At 37.8% G+C, this 19,789-nt stretch overlaps 1 protein-coding gene across 3 annotated transcripts in view; it reads right to left on the reverse strand.

Annotated features, from left to right (window-relative positions):
* Nucleotides 1–219: 219 nt before the first annotated feature.
* Nucleotides 220–19,789, reverse strand: part of CUL5 (cullin 5) — a 93,054-nt gene continuing 73,484 nt past the window's right edge. For all 3 annotated transcript variants that reach the window (XM_078059058.1, XM_078059056.1, XM_078059057.1), the window contains 8 exons: nt 15,794–15,926; nt 14,836–14,967; nt 12,102–12,225; nt 10,550–10,725; nt 9,850–10,011; nt 8,967–9,085; nt 8,220–8,343; nt 220–3,743 (listed from right to left, as the gene is read on the reverse strand). In XM_078059058.1, coding sequence (XP_077915184.1) covers nt 3,549–3,743; nt 8,220–8,343; nt 8,967–9,085; nt 9,850–10,011; nt 10,550–10,725; nt 12,102–12,225; nt 14,836–14,967; nt 15,794–15,926 — 1,165 coding nt within the window. In that variant the 3' untranslated portion in view covers nt 220–3,548. The remainder of the gene's footprint in view (nt 3,744–8,219; nt 8,344–8,966; nt 9,086–9,849; nt 10,012–10,549; nt 10,726–12,101; nt 12,226–14,835; nt 14,968–15,793; nt 15,927–19,789) is intronic.

Below are 19,789 nucleotides of genomic sequence, written 5' to 3' on the forward strand. Positions count from 1 at the left end.
TAGGCTGCTATCATCACTGAAAAAGCGACATTCCTGATAGCTTTCGTTATGGACTAAAATTTGAAATCTAAAAGACATAAGTGGGTTACTTTTCATGTTTCTGATTCCTAAGGCTAAGATTTACTATTTCACCATGAAATGTATAAATATACCTATTACACAAATTTAAGTCTTAAAAACTACTTAACAGTAGAACATCAATATTTTCTGGATAGGTGAAAGCTTTTATATTACACTTTTATTTTGCAAGAAAATAAATTATACAACTTAAAAAATAAAATCCAAAAATTAAGCAGTTCATCAAAATATTTCAGCCTACTCCATACAGAAACTGCTACCATTTAAAATTGTACAGCATTATCATCTCAGTACGCAGCGGCACACGTTCAAAACCGTATATACCACACGAAGATAAAGTCCAACTTAGGAACGCAAATTTGTTCAACACTCCAGACGACATACATAGTGTAGATGACAGGAAAGCTCTCAGGTAATGTTGATTTCACAAACATGACCTTGGAAGAGTTTGTAAGATAGCATCCCAGTCATTTACATGAAAATAGAAAAACCGGCTTGAGTTTAAGATGGCAAATCTTTCTGAAAAACTAGATCTTTCACCCAAATTGAATGTTTAAAATTTGCCCTGTGAGCCGGGCTAATGACATCCTACTGCAAATAATGCAAAATACTTTGTAACTACTCCGGTCATATTTTGTATTAAATTCAATAAAAAGTAAAAACAAGAAAGCTAACAGTTCGTTTTTGGAAACTGTAACATTTACGCATAAAATAAGAGTAAGAGACTTAAATAAACAGGTTGACAATGCAGGGACCCCTCCAATAAACGTAAAAATTGGAAGACTTCATAATTTATTTCAACATCCTCATTAAATCATTGGAATACTAATGTCCTAATATTTATCGCATTGTAAGCATTAAAATTGTTTCTTTTTACTTTGTAAGTTTTGCTTCATGTCTACTTACTCTGGCAATGAGGACAACAAAGGTTAACATTTTCCAGATGGCTCCAGCTTTATATTAGTGTTCACAGTTTAAATTAAGCTGTGGTGCGTCCCACTGCCCTACTCCTGGCAGCCTGGATTCTCCTCACCACCATGGCACCACTTTGAAGTGCAATCAGAGGAAAGGGACTCAATAAAGGATACTAACTGTGATTCCGTACCTTTCGCTAATCGCTGGGAAGGTTTTTATCAGATTCTTTTTTTTTAAATTAGCAAATCTATTATCAAGACACATTTAAAGAAAACTGAACAATGGCATAGGCACCTCGTCAACTAAATTGTTTTCATTAACACCAAAAAGTAGTTGAACTTTTGTATACATAACAACAAAAAAAAAGATGAAAACTGTTATGTCTACAGTATTTGCTGCTGTTCAATTTCCCAAAATACAATTAGGACATAATTAGCTATTAAAAAATTTATAAAATTTAATAGAAAACTTGGCTATGGATTTAGTTACCCACTTTTGCATTAAATTTTCCTTTATAAATCAAAACATCATGGCTCTCATTCTTAAAATGACCAAAAAGATGAGAAATTCCAAACGTGTTCTGAGAACAATTATGGTTTAAAGCAACAAATCTGAAACTTTAAAAAATGACCTGTAATTCTCCCTTCCACTGTTTTCCCTTGGGCATTCGAATATGGGGGAAGCAAATATGCCCAATCCTGAACTATTTGTTAAATGTAAGGGCCACAATTATTACAAAGTATTATTTTTAAATTTCAAATGTATCCATCGTCCGCAGTCATCAATTTAGTTTAATTCTCCACAATGCACTAATAACGGACACATGCTGCCGCCAGAGCTAAATGTAAGATTTTAAATTAGAAACAAAATTCCAATTTCCTGTGAGTTGCAGAACAGGCATGTGAATATACCCAGCGACACCTTCGATGTTTTGAATTTGCTCTCCTTCCCTTCAGCAGGCAGCTCACAACGCCTCTTGGGACTGGGGACAGATTCCACAGAACACTCCTGAAAGCACCTTGCATAATACTGTCTACCATGCACCTTTCAAAGCTCAGCACTCCACTTCCTACTATTTCCCAAATCATAGGTTTAAAGTATTACTTAGTATCAAACAAGATAGAAAAGCATTTGCAAAAAAACTTGGAACGTGCAGCATAATGAATAAAAATCCACGTAGAGCCACTCTTTGCCAACAGGGAGTACACTTTTCTCTGCTAAGCTGCCCGTGTCCTCAAGTCCTGAACTCTGCGTCACTCTGGGTATTCAGTCGCTGGCAACTAGTAAGTTGCTACTTTGGATTGACTGAAAGGAACAAGGTAAGTGTTGCCTTCTGAACATTTTAAAAACGTTTATTTTTAAAATATATAAATATATATGTACATATATTTGGCAAGTTTACTGCTCATATTAAGACTGCAACAATTTTGCTTATGCTTTTCAGGTCTTATGTTGTGGTTTTTCTCCTCCCCCTACGTAACCGACACTCCTTTTTAAAACAGAATATCTTCCTTTCCAGAAACCTGAGGCTATAAATCCCTAATCATGAGACTTTAAAATGCCAAAATATTTCTATGCTGCAGATCAAGAAATAGTTACATAACTGTATTATGTGAGAGTAGATTTCTGCCTTGTTTTTAATAAATTTGGAGATAACAAAATTTGGCATAATAAATATTAGGTATACAAACATTAAGTGTGTTAGTGAACACACTTAATATCTTTGTTTTGCTATTCTGACTCTGCAGTTGAAATGACCGACTTCTCTCCATACATTTTTTTTAAACAATTGGAGCAACAAATTAATATAAGCTTCAGTTTTTCAAAACAAGCTCTCCAGCCATATAAAATTTTAAAACTCCTTATTTAACACAAACATCTAAAGTAGCAGTCTCCTGCTTAAAGAAAGCCAACGTCTGTTAAGTTGGAAAAATTTAATATCATTTTCAGGTCACCATTAAATCCAGTTACTATACTGAAGCAGGGCGTGAACAAATAGTGTTATATTATTAAATACTTATCTTCTCACCTACATCTGCCCTCCCCCAATGTTGTGCAGACCAGCTCCCTCTTTTGATCAAAAGAAACCAAGAGTGCTATTTCTAGTTTTAATTGCATTTTTAAAAAAACAAAACATAACAGCATTATTCAGTGCACGAATATCTGAAGATCCTTCCTTGTGCAAGTACATTTTCGTGAGAGAGGAAAAAAAGAGAGGAGAAAAAAAAAAAAAAGCAACAAGAACCCCGCCCTCACCCTTCCCGACTATTTCTTCTGGTGGCTAGAAATCAAATTTGCGTCTACAAGTTCATCGTGGGCTCTTCAGGAACGCAGGCCTCCACAAACAGCATGCGGTTACAGAGCGCGCAACGTGAAGGGCCTGCCACCATGCTAACTAATGTGATTGGCAGAGAGAGTCTTTGTCAGGTAAGGCAGAGATTTTAATATTTATGTAATCAAAGTCCAAATAAACCCTCGTCCAGCACGAACTGTTACAACCTTCTGCCCACGCACTCTGCAGTCTGGGTCCTTGATGTTGTCCAGGAAACTCAAGATCACGCCATGTATATGAAGGTGTTGATGTCAGACTCGTCTCTTCGGATGTATTTGTGCTCTATTAGCCACTCTATTTGCTCTTTTATCATTTTCTTTTGTGGCAAAAACATGTTTTTCAAAATTTCTACTAATTCAGTCTGCAGCTGAGCATTACTAATTTTCTTTCTCATCTTCATTATTTGTATGATAGCTTCCTAAAAGAAAAACAAAAATGAAATCATTAATAGATTAAATTTTAAGTAAAACAACAAAACATGACTTTTTATGTATTTCATTCTCTTTCCAACATCCATCCAAAAGACGAATCACTAGATTAATCTTGAGACCAGCAGCTTTTACTTAACAAATATACTTTTTTTCCACTCACTGTAAAAGAAAATCTGATTATAAAGATTTTGAAAAACAAAGAAAAACAAAATTACCCATAACCTCTCTGCAGAAAACCACACCTAATGTTTTGGGATACTTCCTTCCATTACTTTTTTCCACATTATGCACGTTTTAAAAATTTCTCTTAACTGTGAACACAGTATGTATATAAACTGGTATTGTGTTAAGTATCAATAAAGATACAACAAACCCCTTACACACCCTTTTCCATCATATGCAGAGTTACTTCTTTGTGTAGAAGCACATGCCAGCTGGTGTCTAGTTTTAAAAATCAGTAATTACTACTCTTTATGTATTTATCAGAATAATAAATTATATCTGCTATAAATATTACCTTCAGTTTATTGATCTAATGAAATATTCTGACTTCCTACAGGAGTAAGCACTGTTCACCTAAGTCAATTTTATAAATATTTCCTTGATGATTTAATTACTATTAAGTTTGTAAGAGGGATAATTCAAAAATTATTAAATATTCTTTCCTTTTGCTTTTTTTTTTAAAGATTTTATTTGAGAGAGAGAGAGAGAGAGCAAGAGAGCATGAGTAGGGGGAGGGCCAGAAGGAGAGGGAGAAGCAGGCTTCCCGCTGCGGGGCTGGATCCCAGGACCCTGGGATCATGACCTGAACCGAAGGCAGATGCTTAACGAGTGAGCCACCCAGGCGCCCCATCTCTTTTGCTTTTCCTGTAGGAGCTCTCTCCTTAGCAAACCAAAGGCATCTGTCTGCCTTGGTGGAGATTAGAATTTGTTAAAGAAGAAATGTGAAAAGAGAAAATGAGAGGTAATACTGGCTTTTCACATTCAAAGTGAAGTTTTGCTGCAAAGCGGTAACAGACTTGGGCACCAGGCACTGTTCCACAAGAGAAAAGACTCTTCCACATCCCCGGCAGACATGAGGATCCCTCCCCCATCATGAGGAGGACAGTGAAGTCCTCCCATTCTCAGTGTATCGAGATGCCAGGCTCCCGATGCCAGGGGCTTACGTCAAGGGTCCAGACAGAAAGAAGGGCGAAAGCGTTCAGGCACGTGAAAATCTCGGGAGCCAGGAGGGAGGACTGACTGTACGTGTCTCAAGCTTTGGCCGAGGTGAGGAAAGTGGCTGTGCTCGAGAGGTGATGAGGGGAACCGAGCACGGGGGCGCTGGCCCTCGTCTGCACTTGCCAGCCGGCCATCACTGGAAGACGGGGCATGACAGGATGGGAAGAACACGCACTCCCGACCCTCCTCCAGTCCCCACATGGCACAGGTAGGGTGCAGAGCTAACAAGACCCCCACAGGCCTTCAGTTCCAGGCCAGAGTCATGCTGCAGCAGCGGTGAGAGTGACAGGAGCACCTGCAGGCCAAGAGGCCACACGGGAGATGGGGCAGAGGCTCAGAGAGCTGAAGGGCTCCGTAAGCACAGAGGACAGGCGGTCAGAGCAGGGAAGAGCCCATGTGTTCCTTACCAACTGGAAAAATAATGAACCAGAGCTCAGTAGCAGCAGGTAGCAACAGAAAGTGAGGCTCCCGCAGCTGACATGGAAAGCACCGCACAAAAAAAGCAAGAACCCAGGCCACTGTCACAAGGATAGGACAGTCCCTTCACTGTCACTACAAGGTCAAATGAATTCCTCTCACCCTCGATCCTTCCAGATGCCATTTGTGAAACAGCACAGAGTGGGGCTGACTGGAGGAAGATCGGGAGAAATGAGAAAGGCTGAGCACTACCTAAAGGGACAGCCCGGATTACTGGACTGTACATAATCAGCCATCAGTTTAAGACAAAGCAAAAAACTTCATTTTCTCTGCACGTCCTATAGAATGACTATACCTGCTCAACTCGAATCCATCTGGAATTTATCCTGGTGTAGCCAGAAACTGGAACTATACCCTGATTTTCCCCCCAAACGTGAAACTCCCCCAAATCTCTTCCTGAATTCCCTTGTCGTGGCTCATGGAAATTATTTCCTTTATTTCAAAGTTTGTCTATATTTATAGAGTAGGTTCAATTCTGAGCTATTTTCCTCAACCAATCTGCCTGGTACACTGTTTTATTTCGCAGATATTTTAGTAAGTGTTCACATTTGGCAAAGGCAAGTTCCACCAACACCTCATTCTTTTTTTTTTTTAAGGATCTCAAACACTCTCATTTATTCTTTCTCATAAAACTGAGAATCAATTTGTAAAATTCCCAAAATATTCCCAGTCGAATTTTTACATGGGAAAAATCGACTTCCTAAGTAATGCAGCCTTATCACTGAAGAACATGGTTACTGCATGCTGAGCAAAAGCAGCTAGACAGAACAAGTACGTTCACTGTCTGATTCTATGTCCATGAAGACTCGAACAGGCAAAACTAGGCAACAGTGAGGGGGAGTCCGGTGGGTCGGAGGGGGCCTGGCTGGGCTGACAGAAACCTTCTGTATCTTAACTGAGGTGATGCTCACACAGGTACGTACACTTATCAAAACTCATGGACAACCTGTGAAATGTGCATTTTACATGTAAATTACACCTCAATAAAAATTTTAGCCAAGAGAAAAAGAGCAAGATCTTTCTATTTATTCAAATCTCCTTTTGACTCTCAGTAAAGGGCCATGAATTCTTTTTAAAGAAGTGCCTATGAATTCTATGGTTTCTTTATTTCTCCTTTTTTTTTTAAGATTTTATTTACTTATTTGAGAGACAGAGCGCACACAACTGGGGGGAGGGGCAGAGACAGAGAATCTCAAGCAGACTCCCTGCTGAACAAGGAGTCCAGCGTGGGGCTCCATCTCACGACCCAGAAATCATGACCGGAGCCGAAATCAAGAGTTGGATGCTCAACCAACTGAGCTACCCAAGTGCCCCTTTTCTCTTAAGTTTTTCAAATTTATTGCTAACTAGAAAAGCAACTGATTTTTATTCATCTTTTCCCTGCTCCTTTATCATACTATATGATCTAGAAGTGATGAAATACTTTAATCTTTTCTTATTTGTTTCATATTTTCTTGAATTGGCCAGCATGTTTCAAATAATATTAAATAAAAACAGCAAAAGTGGAATAACTTGGTCTTAATGGTATTTCTTTAAGATTTTTATTTATTTGTCAAAAATAGAGAGTGAGTGAGCACAAGTGGGGTGGGGGGGGCAACAGGCAGAGGGAGAAGCAGGCTCCCTGCTGAGTAAGAAGCCCGAGGCGGGACTCAATCCCAGGACCCTCGGATCATGACCTGAGCCAAAGGCAGACACTTAACTGACTGAGCCACCCAGATGCCCCTAATAAAAATATTTCTAAAGTTAAAATGGTCACACATCAGTTTGCAGTAAGTATTCTTTATCATGTTCAGAAGGGACCACAATCCTAGCTTTAAAATGTTTTTGAAAGTAGAGGCGCCTGGCTGGCTCAGTCAGAAGCGCATGAGATTCTTGATCTTGGGGTCATGAGATCAAGCCTCACATTGGGTGTGGAGACTGCTAAAAATAAATAAATAAAACTCAAGAAAAAAAAGAAAGTTTTTAAAAGTGTTCCCTAATTTCATATTACAATGGAATTATAAGTCTTAAAATTAAGTAAGAGTTTAAATACTTCAATCCTAGAATTATAACTTACTGTGGACACACATTAAGTCAATTGTGATCAAAGGGAGACATAACTTAAAACCAAGGTTTTAGGGGCGCCTGGGTGGCTCAGTTGGTTAAGCGACTGCCTTCGGCTCAGGTCATGATCCTGGAGTCCCAGGATCGAGTCCCGCATCGGGCTCCCTGCTCGGCAGGGAGTCTGCTTCTCCCTCTGACCCTCCCCCTCTCATGCTCTCTCTCTCTCTCTCATTCTCTCTCTCAAATAAATAAATAAAATCTTTAAAAAAAAAAAAAAACAAGGTTTTGCCCAACCAGCAGAATCTACCAGAGGCCATCAAAACATACAGACATCTCTTTCAGCAACTAAGAGAATGCCAGCAATGCCATTTTTAAATTCCAGTAAAATGAAAATTACAGTTTGAATACCTACATGCTTTTAAATTTTAAAAAAAATGGGCGCCTGGGTGGCTCAGTTGGTTAAGCGACTGCCTTCAGCTCAGGTCATGATCCTGGAGTCCCTGGATCGAGTCCCGCATTGGGCTCCCTGCTCGGCAGGGAGTCTGCTTCGCCCTCTGACCCTATCCCCTCTCATGTGTTCTCTCTCTCTCATTCTCTCTCTCTCAAATAAATAAGTAAAATCTTTAAAATAAATAAATAAAAATTAAAAAAATAAATTAAAAAAATGGAAATTAAAAAAAACGAAAATTTTTTCAAATATAGACATTCTGCCTTATACAAACCTGGGTTCTAAGTATTCTTAGTTGAACTATTCCTTCATTCTCCTCTTCTCTCATCCTTTCTGTAGTGAGCTGCAAGCGTCCAATCAAGTTGATTTTACCCCTTTTCTGAACTTTTGCATTTTTTCTATAAAAAACAGTGAATCAAGTATTTTACAGTTGAAGGCCTTTTGACATCACACTATAGCAATAATGTCTGAGAAAAAAGATTTAGAAATATTCTGAAGATTACTCTCCAGAACTGTTTAAAGGAAAAGTAACAAATAATCACAATACAGCTTTATTTAAAATGAATCATATGATTTCCCCCAAACACAACAAAAGCTCAGTTAATAATGTATGGGTGACAACATTCCCTGTAATAACAGAGCTAATATAATTTATACTACCATGAAAGTGCTTAGATCGTCGGAAGATACATGGGCTGCTATTTAGCATTATCATCTAAATGGATCTTAGGGGAAAAATGCTTTGTGTGAATAAAGCTTCTTTAGAGTTCAATGTTTAAAGATGAAAGCAATATAAAGATGTTTAAAGATGAAAAGCAATATAATCACACACCAAAATGTATCCTTGACAAATAAGAAGCATCTCCACTTCATTACTATGTTTAATAAACAACTAAGTGGCGTAACCCTAGAGTGATGTTTTAAATATAACGTAAGGAAAATAATTATTGTGCTAACAATAAATTAACACCAAACTTCCAACAAGGTATTTTTATTTTACATCAACCACCGTCGACCTTACATTAAGCTGAATTCCTGGTTCACTGAGAAGAGAGTGCCTTCTGTAAAGTCTTTGGGTGAGCTGACTTGAGGTTCGTACAGTAAAACCTGCCGCTTGAGCTTTGGGAAAGCTACTAAAGACTACGAAGAATAAAGAGAAAACAATTAACATCGATCAACAGTACGGAATACTAAGATCAATTCTCCAACATGACTAAAAGAGGGGAGAACAAATTATAAGCACAAAATCACGATTCAACTTTTATATGATACCTCGATGACTTTAACAGTGTAAATGTAGAAACTGAGAAAAGAACGAGGAGAAAGAGTTGGCTGTGAGGAAGGAAGCAATAAATGATCTCTTTACAGTAAGAGACGAGACCAGAGCAACTGGTCACAGGCGATCACAGCAAAAGCAACCCGCCAGTTACACACCAGCTATTTCCCTCTAGACAATTATTATTCTGGAACTTTCAAGAGGTCTGTGGAGTAGGAGTAAAATGTAGCTATGAGCAGGAGACTAATAAGTACATTTTGCAGGCCCTCAAAAAGACCAAAGTTTTCTAATTCTTACATTTTTGGTCATCATAAAAATCTCTGAACACATTCTCAGTATGAAATCTGTGGTCACACTCCTCACAGATAACGTTTAAACACCAACTCAAACTTTCTCTCATTTTTTTTTTCCTTTCTTGTCTTTCACCATCTTTGTAACTTGCTTATTTTCAATGTCTTTTTTACCATGAATACCTCATTAGTGCATTAATACCTCATTAGTGTATTTTTTCTTGATTAAAGGTCATTTTCAGAGTGTTATGAATTCATAAATTTATTGTAAGCAAGCCATCAAATATTTCCTGCTTGTGACTGGATACAACTTTAAAAACAAAAAACATAAAACAAACCCATAAAGTCCTTCTAAGCTCAGCATCAGGGAGTTCAGTTGCAAGTTTTAGATTTTCAAAGCTGATTTTCTCTCTGGGTCTTTGGTTCCATGCAAACAACACAGCCAGCTGAAACGTCGTTACCTCCAAATCATATTGACCTACTTCATTCTTAAATGTTATCTATAACAGACAAAATAACATAAAGATGAGACTCTCTTCAGGATGATTACCATCTCTCTCCTATACTCTCTCTTACATGAGATTAAACATGGAAAAGACTGCCAGCCGTCTTCCAATATCCATTCTTCCTTTTTTACATGGTAATCACAATTTTAGCACAACTTCATGACTGCCCAGAATAAAGGCTCAAATCCCAACTCTCCCTGGGGCAAAATGTGGTCATGTGACCAGTTCTGCCCAATGGGATGTGAGTGGAAATGATGGGGCAACTTCTAGAAGTTACTCCTGAAGTACCGTATACTCTCATCTTTCCCTTCCTGTTGGGCTGGAAGACAGGCACACTGGGGATCATATTGCATTTGCAGACAAGAGCAATATTTTAAGTGTGCTGATACAACCAGAAGCCCATGTCCCTACAACTCCATGGACTAGATCCACTAGACCTGCTCAAACTTGCACATGTGAGACAAACAAAGATCTCTCGAGTGCCGGTACTTTCAGTCAAACCAATATCGGAACTAATACACCATCTACTTACAATTCCATTTGACATGAGATGATGCCAATGTAATTTTCTACCACTATGATTTTTTTTGTAGAATTCTTCTACTTCAGGTATCAAATCCTCCAGTTCAGTAGGAAGTGAGACAAAGACTTTCTCAGAGCTCCTTGACCAGGCACCAGCATTTAGAATTTTTATATTAACTGAATCAGCTATAGGCAAGAATATCAGAAAATATGAAATAAATAATCTTGAAAATGTGTAAAATTAAAAAGAAATATATATGTATAGTGGGTGAGCATTGGTGAAAAATAAACGAAACCCTAAAGATTTTGTTAAAAGTATCCTTTAAAAAAAAAGGGGGGGCGCCTGGGTGGCTCAGTTGTTAAGCATCTGCCTTCGGCTCAGGTCATGATCCCAGGGTCCTGGGATCGAGCCCCACATCGGGCTCCCTGCTCAGCGGGAAGCCTGCTTCTCCCTCTCCCACTCCCCCTGCTTGTGTTCCCTCTCTCGCTGTATCTCTGTCAAATAAATAAAATCTTTAAAAAAAAAAAAAAGGATTAGAGGGACACCTGGCTGGCTCAGTCGGGGGGGGGGGGCATGCGACTCTCGATCTCAGGGTCATGAGTTCAAACCCCACATTGGCTGTAGAGATTATACTTAAAAATAAAACTTATAAAGAAAAAAGGGGGGGGTGTGTGTGCCAGGGTGGCTCAGTTGGTGAAGCGTCTTGCCTTCTGCTCAGGCTCCCTGCTCAGCGGGGAGTCTGCTTCTCCCTCTCCCTCTGCCCCCCGCCCCCGCTCATACTCTTTCTCTTTCTCTCTCTCTCTCTCAAATAAATAAAATCTTTTAAAAAGGGTGGGGGGGATGCCTGGGTGGCTCAGTCGGTTAAGCATCCGACTCTCAGCTCAGGTCTTGATCTCAGGGTTGTGGGTTCAAGCCCCCTGTTGGGCTCCATGCTGGGTGTGGAGCCTACTTATAAATCAATCATTCAATCAATCAACAAACAAATAAATAAATAAAATCAATCTTAAAATAAAAAAGAAATAAGTCTCTTCATGTGACTGGATCTGAAACATGTAAAGCTCAGGCAGTGAATTGTGGTTATTTTGAAAAAATAAAAAATAGGGGTGCCTAAGTGGTAGGGCCGGTGGAGCATCCAACTCTTGGTTTCAGCTCAGGTCATGATCTCCAGGTCATGAAATTGAACCCTGTGCTGGGCTCTGCACTCAGCACAGAGTCGGCCTGAGATTCTCTCTCCCTTCCCTCTGCCCTTCTTGGTCATATTCTCTCTCTCTCTTTCTCAAATAAATAATCTTTAAAAATAAATAAAAAATAATTTAAAAAATACATACATACATAAAAATAAGGACTATCATATCAAATCTAAATTCTGTTAAATTCTGTTTTGCTGGATGTCTTCAAGGAATGTCGACTTTGTAACATTTTTGTATCTGTTACTGTTAGGGTTCATTTTTAATATACTGGAAAACAAAAATAATCTCTTTAAAAAGGTGTGTATATATATACATATAAATGTGTGTACACACACACACACACACACACACACACAATTATAAAATAATACCTGGTAAAGCCAATTTATTATTTTTGTGCATTTCCTTAAAAGCTTGGTTCAAATCTTCAGATACTTTTATGTCCTGAAACATTCTAGCAAGTTTGTTTACATAATCTGCTGGCATACCAACTTCCTATGAAAGGCAAAGACAAAAGAGGTAATGAACAATAATATATAATCTGATACACTATTAGGAAAAACTTTTAATGGAAAACTAAGTCTTAGATGCTTTAATATAAAATCATTCCCCTCTTATTTATTAGAATACTTATATTGTAATACCTATTAAATTTGGTTCTTAAAAACTAAATGAGACAGTACAGGTCACCCAGGCTTTCTCTGCATGATTCCAATATACACGAATCAGTCGCCACAGTATAGTTCAGTAACACCAGTCCCTCAACAACCCAAGTCAACTCTCAGTTATCACCATGTATTAAATGTGAGGAATGCATAAAGTACAAAATTTACTTCTCATCATGACCAATCACAACACTTTTTTTCAAAATCTGCTAGTCATCTGTTAATCCAGCTCACCCACAGAAAGCAAAGCATCCAGTTCTGTTGCATCCTTGCCTTCCAGGGATAAATCCACTTGACATTTTACAAAAATGGATAATCAAGAGAGCTAAATGGCCAATGACAATGATAAAAGCATACCACAGAAAAAAAAAATAAAGCTGGAAATGAAAATAATCTAAAAGAACATAAATAGCATTCTAGAAGAGCTGACTGAGGTCAACTTGCCAACGCTGAAGACTCTAAATATACAGGCATAGGAACGTAAGGTAAATTATCTTAAGGTAAATTTACTGAAGGTAAATTATCAACTTAAGTGAGAAAGGAGTAGTAACAAACAACAACAACAACAACGACAAAAAACAAGACGCCCCAGGAGAAGTGACACCGGCAAAAACTTTCACAACACTGAGAGCCCGAAAAACCACAGGCTGGAAGCTAACCCAAACTTACAGGGAGTCTGACAACTCTTCAAGGCACACAGAAGATGCTCGTGCCATATTCTAAGTCACATGACAAGAAGGCCTGGGCTGGTCAAACTACTCTTCATTTACAGGACAGCTTTCCTGAGATACAACTCATCTACCAGAACACTCACTCTTTCAGAGTGTACAATTAAGTGGGTTTTAGTGTATTTACAGGGTCTCTGGATTTGGCCACTGTGGACATTTTGTTTTAGTGGAATCTCATACTACGTGGTCTTTTGTAACTGAATTCTTTCACTTAGCAGTGTTTTCCAAGTTCACTCATGTTGCAGTGTGTTTCAGTACTGCTTTCCTCGTGACTACTAAGTATCATCCCGTTGTATGATTAAACCACATTTGGTTTATCCCTTATCAGCTGATGGACATTTTGGGTTGTTTCCACCTTGTGGCTCTTATTAATGATGCTGTCTTGAACATCCACAAACAAGGTTCTTGTGTGGTCACATGCTTCCGTACCTCTCGAGCAGAATTACTCAGGAGGAGAACTGCTGGGCTGACTCTACGTCTAATTTCTAAGAACGGCCCAACAGTTTTCCCCGGGGGCTGCACTGATTTATAGTCTCATCAGCTGCACATGAGGTTCCAATTTCTCCTCTTCCTTGCCCACACTTGTTGTTTTCTTTTTTAATTTTAGCTACCATAGTGGGAATAAAGGAGAGTGGGAGGAAAGCAGGAGTAATGACTAATGATGTCCAACATCTTTGAAACATGCATTAGCCATGTGAATATCTTCTGGGAAGAAATGTCTATTTTAATCCTTTGCCCATTTGTAACTTAGCTGTCTTTTTACTGTGGAGTTGTGAGAGTTCTTTATGTATTCTAAATACAATATTGGACATATGAATTGCAAATATTTTCCTAACTAATCTTAGGTTTTTACAGAAAAATAGTACTTTAGTTCTAAAAGTTTCCTATGTTTTATAGTGTACTAAATACATACTCATTTTACAAATTTTTTTCCTATGTAAGATAGAGTTTTTAATGTTTTAACAGAAATTTCTCAGAGTTACAAAACAATAATTTTTCCCACTGATTGTTAACATTAAGATCATTTTGCATACTGTCAGTTTGCAGAGTAATTTTACTATCGTACAGTATCATGCAAAGCAGGACAATTGATAAATGTGTATTGTGAAATATATATATAAATGAAGAAGATATATATAAAATACATATAACTATATATAATATATAATCTTATATAACATAATCATATTATGTACCTTAACACCATACATATACATAAAAGACATTCATTTTAATATAACTCAAATTCCATTTAAGTGAACTGACAGGAACAGACTTAAAATACTTTGATATGAGAATTTAATCATAATTAAATTAGCACTGATTACCCATCATCTTTTACGGATTAGTTCTTTTAGCTATATAAAAGTCTTTATTTACAAACACCCCTACAGTTAAGCATTTAGTACTGAAAACACCTTAAAAATGCAACGATTTGTCCCACAGCCCATTTAATAAGGTCAATTCAAATGAAAGTGGAAATACAAAAGTGCAAAACATCAGAAGCAAACCAAGAGCAAAAGTGTCTCACTAAAGTCTTTATTAAGAAAATATACTTTATTAGATATCACTTTATTTTATATCACTGATGCCATGCTCTTATAAAACGTCCCCTACTTCTTTGACACTAACATCACCAAAATGTATTACTTAAGCACACATAAGAACCATGTGTTATATTAAAAAAAAAATATATTAAAAAATTTACTTACTCTTAGCCACTCTACCATATTCTCTTCAATTTCACTATCAGCAGAGATGTCTAAAATAAGACGTCGTGTCAAATGAGCTTTGTGGTATCTCATAAAAACGTCTTTATTTTGTACGTATTTAAGTACCAACAGCTGTAGAGAAAACAAAGTTACTTTCAATCCATGTATATTCTTAGCCAGCTCTCTCACTGAGACCTTTCCATACCCCAATGTCAAAATCCAGAAATTTACATATGCATATATAGATAGAAGCCTACTGAATCACCCATCTCTGAAAAATGACCAGTCCCAATACCCTACTTTACTACTTTAAAAGCTAGCAAATTTGAGACTGTAATCAAATAACCTTTTAGTTCCTATAAACATCAATTTTTCAGATTTAATAAATAATGTAATAAAACTTTAGATGAAAATTAAGGGTTTTTCCCCAAATTTCTCTATAGCCTTTTTACTTTGATCTGACACTAATCTTCTCTCTAAATCTTTTTGTCTATATTTTCTATCTTTACTTCTATTTTTTTTTCTTCTTTGTATTCCTGGGCTTATAGCAAATTACACTAACAGCCAGGAGACAAAAATGAAAGCAACTAACTCTTACCTACACTCACTCATTTCTCGTTATCTATTTTGAGCTCTCACAAAAAAGAAAGAAGTGACAAACTCCCAGTCTCTCTACTGTCATTCCAAACACCATCAGCTCCATTTCCCTCTTCTTTGTCCTTTAATAGGAGTTAGCATTGATTTCCTTTAAAACAATCCAGGAAGGGGAAGAATTAAATACTATTTCCCTTTTCTAGAAGCTACAGAATAAAAATTCCCAGGAAGACAAATAACTGCCCTACAGAGATCTTCTACTGTAAAATTTCACAACATTAGCTGCTATCACACAAAGTCTTATAAGCACAACACAAATTCAAACTAAGGTAATTAAAATTTTTGAAATTAAAAAAATATATACCACTTCCTTAAGCTTTGCTTCAATCTCTTCAGAGGTTAGTTTTTTGCTTAACGGTGTTTTTCTTAGCAACATGTCACAGTAATTGGCAAGCAGCTCAGGGCATTTTGATTCAGGCTGCGTTTTTAATCCCACCCTAAAAAACAAATTAAAAGCAGTTGATAAAAAGTGAATGATATCTGCAAATATTTTAAAGCCAATTTTTCACAAATTTCTTAAGTTGTATAAACCCAGTGACCAGGGCTGAGACTAGGATGAGCAAGACAACAAGGGTGCATAATTTAAGGAGGCACTTACTCTTAAGTTCCCAAAGGTGCACCTGCAGGATGCTGAGAGGAGACCTACATATATTTTGTACCCTGGGTGCTGCCCTGCCCTGACTCTAGTGGTGGCCTTGTCAATGATCTTTAAAAATTTTTATTCAGGTACTAACTTGCTAAATACTTTTGAAAAACTTGCGTAAATCCTTGCATATTTTGTAAGTTAACATTTAGAACTTTTTGTTATTAATATGTCAGGAAAAACTGTTCTTTGGAATGTATCCAACGTAACCTAAACTCCACAGTTATGTGATACCTACCATCATCCTTTTTAGAAAACTAAACAAACTTTTCTTTTCTTTTAAAGATTTTATTTATTTGACAGAGAGAGCACAAGCAGGGGGAGCAGCAGGCAGAGGGAGAGGGGAAGCAGGTTTCTCGCTGGGCAAGGAGCCCGATGTGGGACTCAATCCCAGGACCCCGAGATCATGACCTGAGCTGAAGACAGATGCTCAACCGACTGAGCCACCCAGGCGCCCCTAAACAAACTTTTCTGAAACAATGAAGAACTTGCATCTCTATTTTACTTTGCTAACAAAATTTAAAAACCAATGTATTATATTTTTATGCTTGAAAGCCTTGCATTTATTCTTTATCTGGCTTCTCTAAATTATAATTTAAGTAAAATTCAACATTTTAAAATTTGTGTATATAAAATTCAAGTGTTATTCTCCCAGAATTGAGTTATTCAAATTAAGTACACAACTTATCAAAACAAAATAATTGGGACACCTGGGTGGCTTAGTCGGTTAAGCGTCTGCCTTCGGCTCAGGTCATGATCCCAGGGTCCTGGGATCGAGTCCCGCATCGGGCTCCTTGCTCAGCAGGGAGCCTGCTTCTCCCTCTGCTTGTGCTTTCTCTCTCTCTCTCTCTCTGACAAATGAATAAAAAATCTTAAAAAAAAAACCCAAAAAACAAAATAATTATGTTGTATCTGTGTATATAAAACATACATAATATCTTAATGAGGTAGATGAAACTTTTTTCCCTCCTACTTAACGAATCCAGAAATTACAATCAATTTTATTTCTACTTTTTATTTTTTTAACTGTATGTCTGTCCTGAAAAATCTTATTCACATAAGTAGATGGGACTGGAAGAAGTTTTTCTGATGTTATGCCACTCGTTGAGAACCTCCTGAGTTATTTGCTTAAAAAATACATACAGATCTAACAAAAAAGGTTATTTTTAGTAATGCATCAAATTAGCCATCAATTGTGTGTAAAGCCAAGAACTGGAAACCACATGACTTGCAAAAGGATCTGACACCTAGTTATCAGAAATTCATTTTCCGTACATCAATCCCAGTGTTTCAAAATACTCCGTTCTTATGCAACTTGGAGGCTTTTTCTGTCTCAAGGCAACACACCGCAGTAAGAACGGAGAGAGAGGCACACCTTTCTCTGGAAAGCAGGGAAGATTAACTGTGGGAAGAAGTGGAAAGGGCAAATTGTAAGATACTTCCAGCAGAGGGCTCCAGCGTAGAGGAGAGCAGATGTGGAAGGAGAGGACCAAGAGCTGATTTCCAGCGTCCACACTGGCGGACTCCAGGAAGGTTTTTCTGCAACCAGAAGACCACTAACTTACTTCCCCAGAATCCCTCTATTTCTTCCCATCTATTCACACTCACAATGCCTGCCTCCTGCAGGAACCGCTGCCCTCACTGCAGTGGTCTACCCATCTCCCTTCCTCCAATGTGCCTGCTGAGAAGACAGGGGTCAGCTTTTCAGTGTGGCCCCTGTGAAGGCTGAGTGTCATTTCCCCTCAGGGGGCTGTTTCAGAGCTTGTTTGTTTGTTTTCAGTTTTTAGCTGTTTCACTGTGACATACTTAGGAATGGTTTAATCTGCATTTACCCTGCTTGGGATTCAAAGAGATGCCTGAATCTAAGAGTTGGCATCTTGTATCCATTTTGGAAATTTCTGGTCAATAGCTCTTCAAATATTGCTTATGTCCCCCTTTTCTGTTCTCTATAATTCCAATTACATATTGCTATAGATATTTTACCTTTCCTCAGGTAACAATTTCCACCTATTTGTCCATTAATATGAATTATTTATTACTTCTTATTTAAGCTTATTATTACTAAGATATAATTCACATACCATGCAGTTCATCCATTTAAAGTACACAATTCAGTGTTTTTTAAGTATATCTACAAACTTGTGCAACCATCAGCGTAATGAAATTTTAAAAAAATTTTTTTAAGTTTTTTTTTTTTTTTTAAGATTTTATTTATTTGTCAGAAAGAGAGAGTGAGTGCGCTTGCACAAGCAGGGGGAGAGGCAGCGGGAGAAGCAGACTCCCCATCGAGCAGGGAGCCAACGCGGGGCTCAATCCCAGGACCCTAGGATCATGACTGGAGCCGAAGGCAGACGCTCAACCGACTGAGCCACCCAGGCGCCCAGAATAATGAAATTTTAAAACATTTTCATTAACCCCAGAAGAAACCCCATACACATTAGCAGTCACTCTCCAGCTATCTCTCCCTCCCAGCCCCTGGCTACAAGTCATCTACCTTCTGTCTTTATGGATTTCCTTATTCTGAACATCTCAATAAAAGGAACCATACAATATGTGGTCTTTTGTGACTGACTTCTTTTACTCAGCATAATGTTCTTAAGATTCATCCTTATCATAACATGGGGCGCCTGGGTGGCTCAGTCGTTAAGCGTCTGCCTTCGGCTCAGGTCATGATCCCGGGTCCTGGGATGGAGCCCCGCATCGGGCTCCCTGCTCCACGGGAAGCCTGCTTCTCCCTCTCCCACTTCCCCTGCTTGTGTTCCCTCTTTCGCTGTCTCTCTCTGTCAAATAAATAAATAAAATCTTAAAAAAAAAAAAAAAAAAGATTTATCCTCATCATAACATATACTGGTAGTTCATTTCTTTAAAAAAAGATTTACCTTTTTATTGTGGTAAAAAGATTTACCATTTTAAGTTTACAATTTAGGGGCATCAAGTACATTCACGATGGTCTGCAAATATGACCACTATCTGTGCAGAACTTTTTCACTGTCCTAAACAGAAACCCTACACCCATTAAACAATAACTTCCTACTCTCACCACCCAGTCCCTGTTAATGTCTATTTTTTTTTTTCAATGAATTTGCCTATCCTAGAAACCTCATATAAGGGAATGACAGAAAATGTGTCCTTTTGTGTGTAGCTGATTTCACTTAGCATATTCTTAGGGTTTCATTCATGTTGTAGCATGTATCAGAATTTCATGCCATTTTATGGCTGGATAATATTGCATTGCACAGATATACCACATTTTGCTTATCCATTCATCAGACAATGGGCATTTGGGTTGTTTCCTTTTGGGCAAGGCTATTAAAAATAAAGCTGCTACAAACATTCATGTACAAATTTTTGAGACGGTGTATGTTTTTTTTCTCTTGGGTATATACTCAGTAGTGGAACTGCTGGGTTACGTGGTTAATTCTATATTTAACTTCTTGAGGAGCTATCAAACTACTTTCAAAGTAGCTGCATATATGAACCATATATGCACCCAATCTCTCCACAACCCCACCAACACTTGTTACTGTCTTCAATTTTAGCCATTCTAGTGGGTGTGAGTGGCATATCACTGTGGTTAAGCTATTGATCTTAATTATTTTAAAGTCCTTATCTGCCAACTCCAATATTGGGATCATCTGAGAGTCTGTTTCTAAAATG

This window comes from Halichoerus grypus, chromosome 11, assembly GCF_964656455.1.
Source record: "Halichoerus grypus chromosome 11, mHalGry1.hap1.1, whole genome shotgun sequence".
Taxonomy (NCBI): Eukaryota; Metazoa; Chordata; class Mammalia; order Carnivora; family Phocidae; genus Halichoerus; species Halichoerus grypus.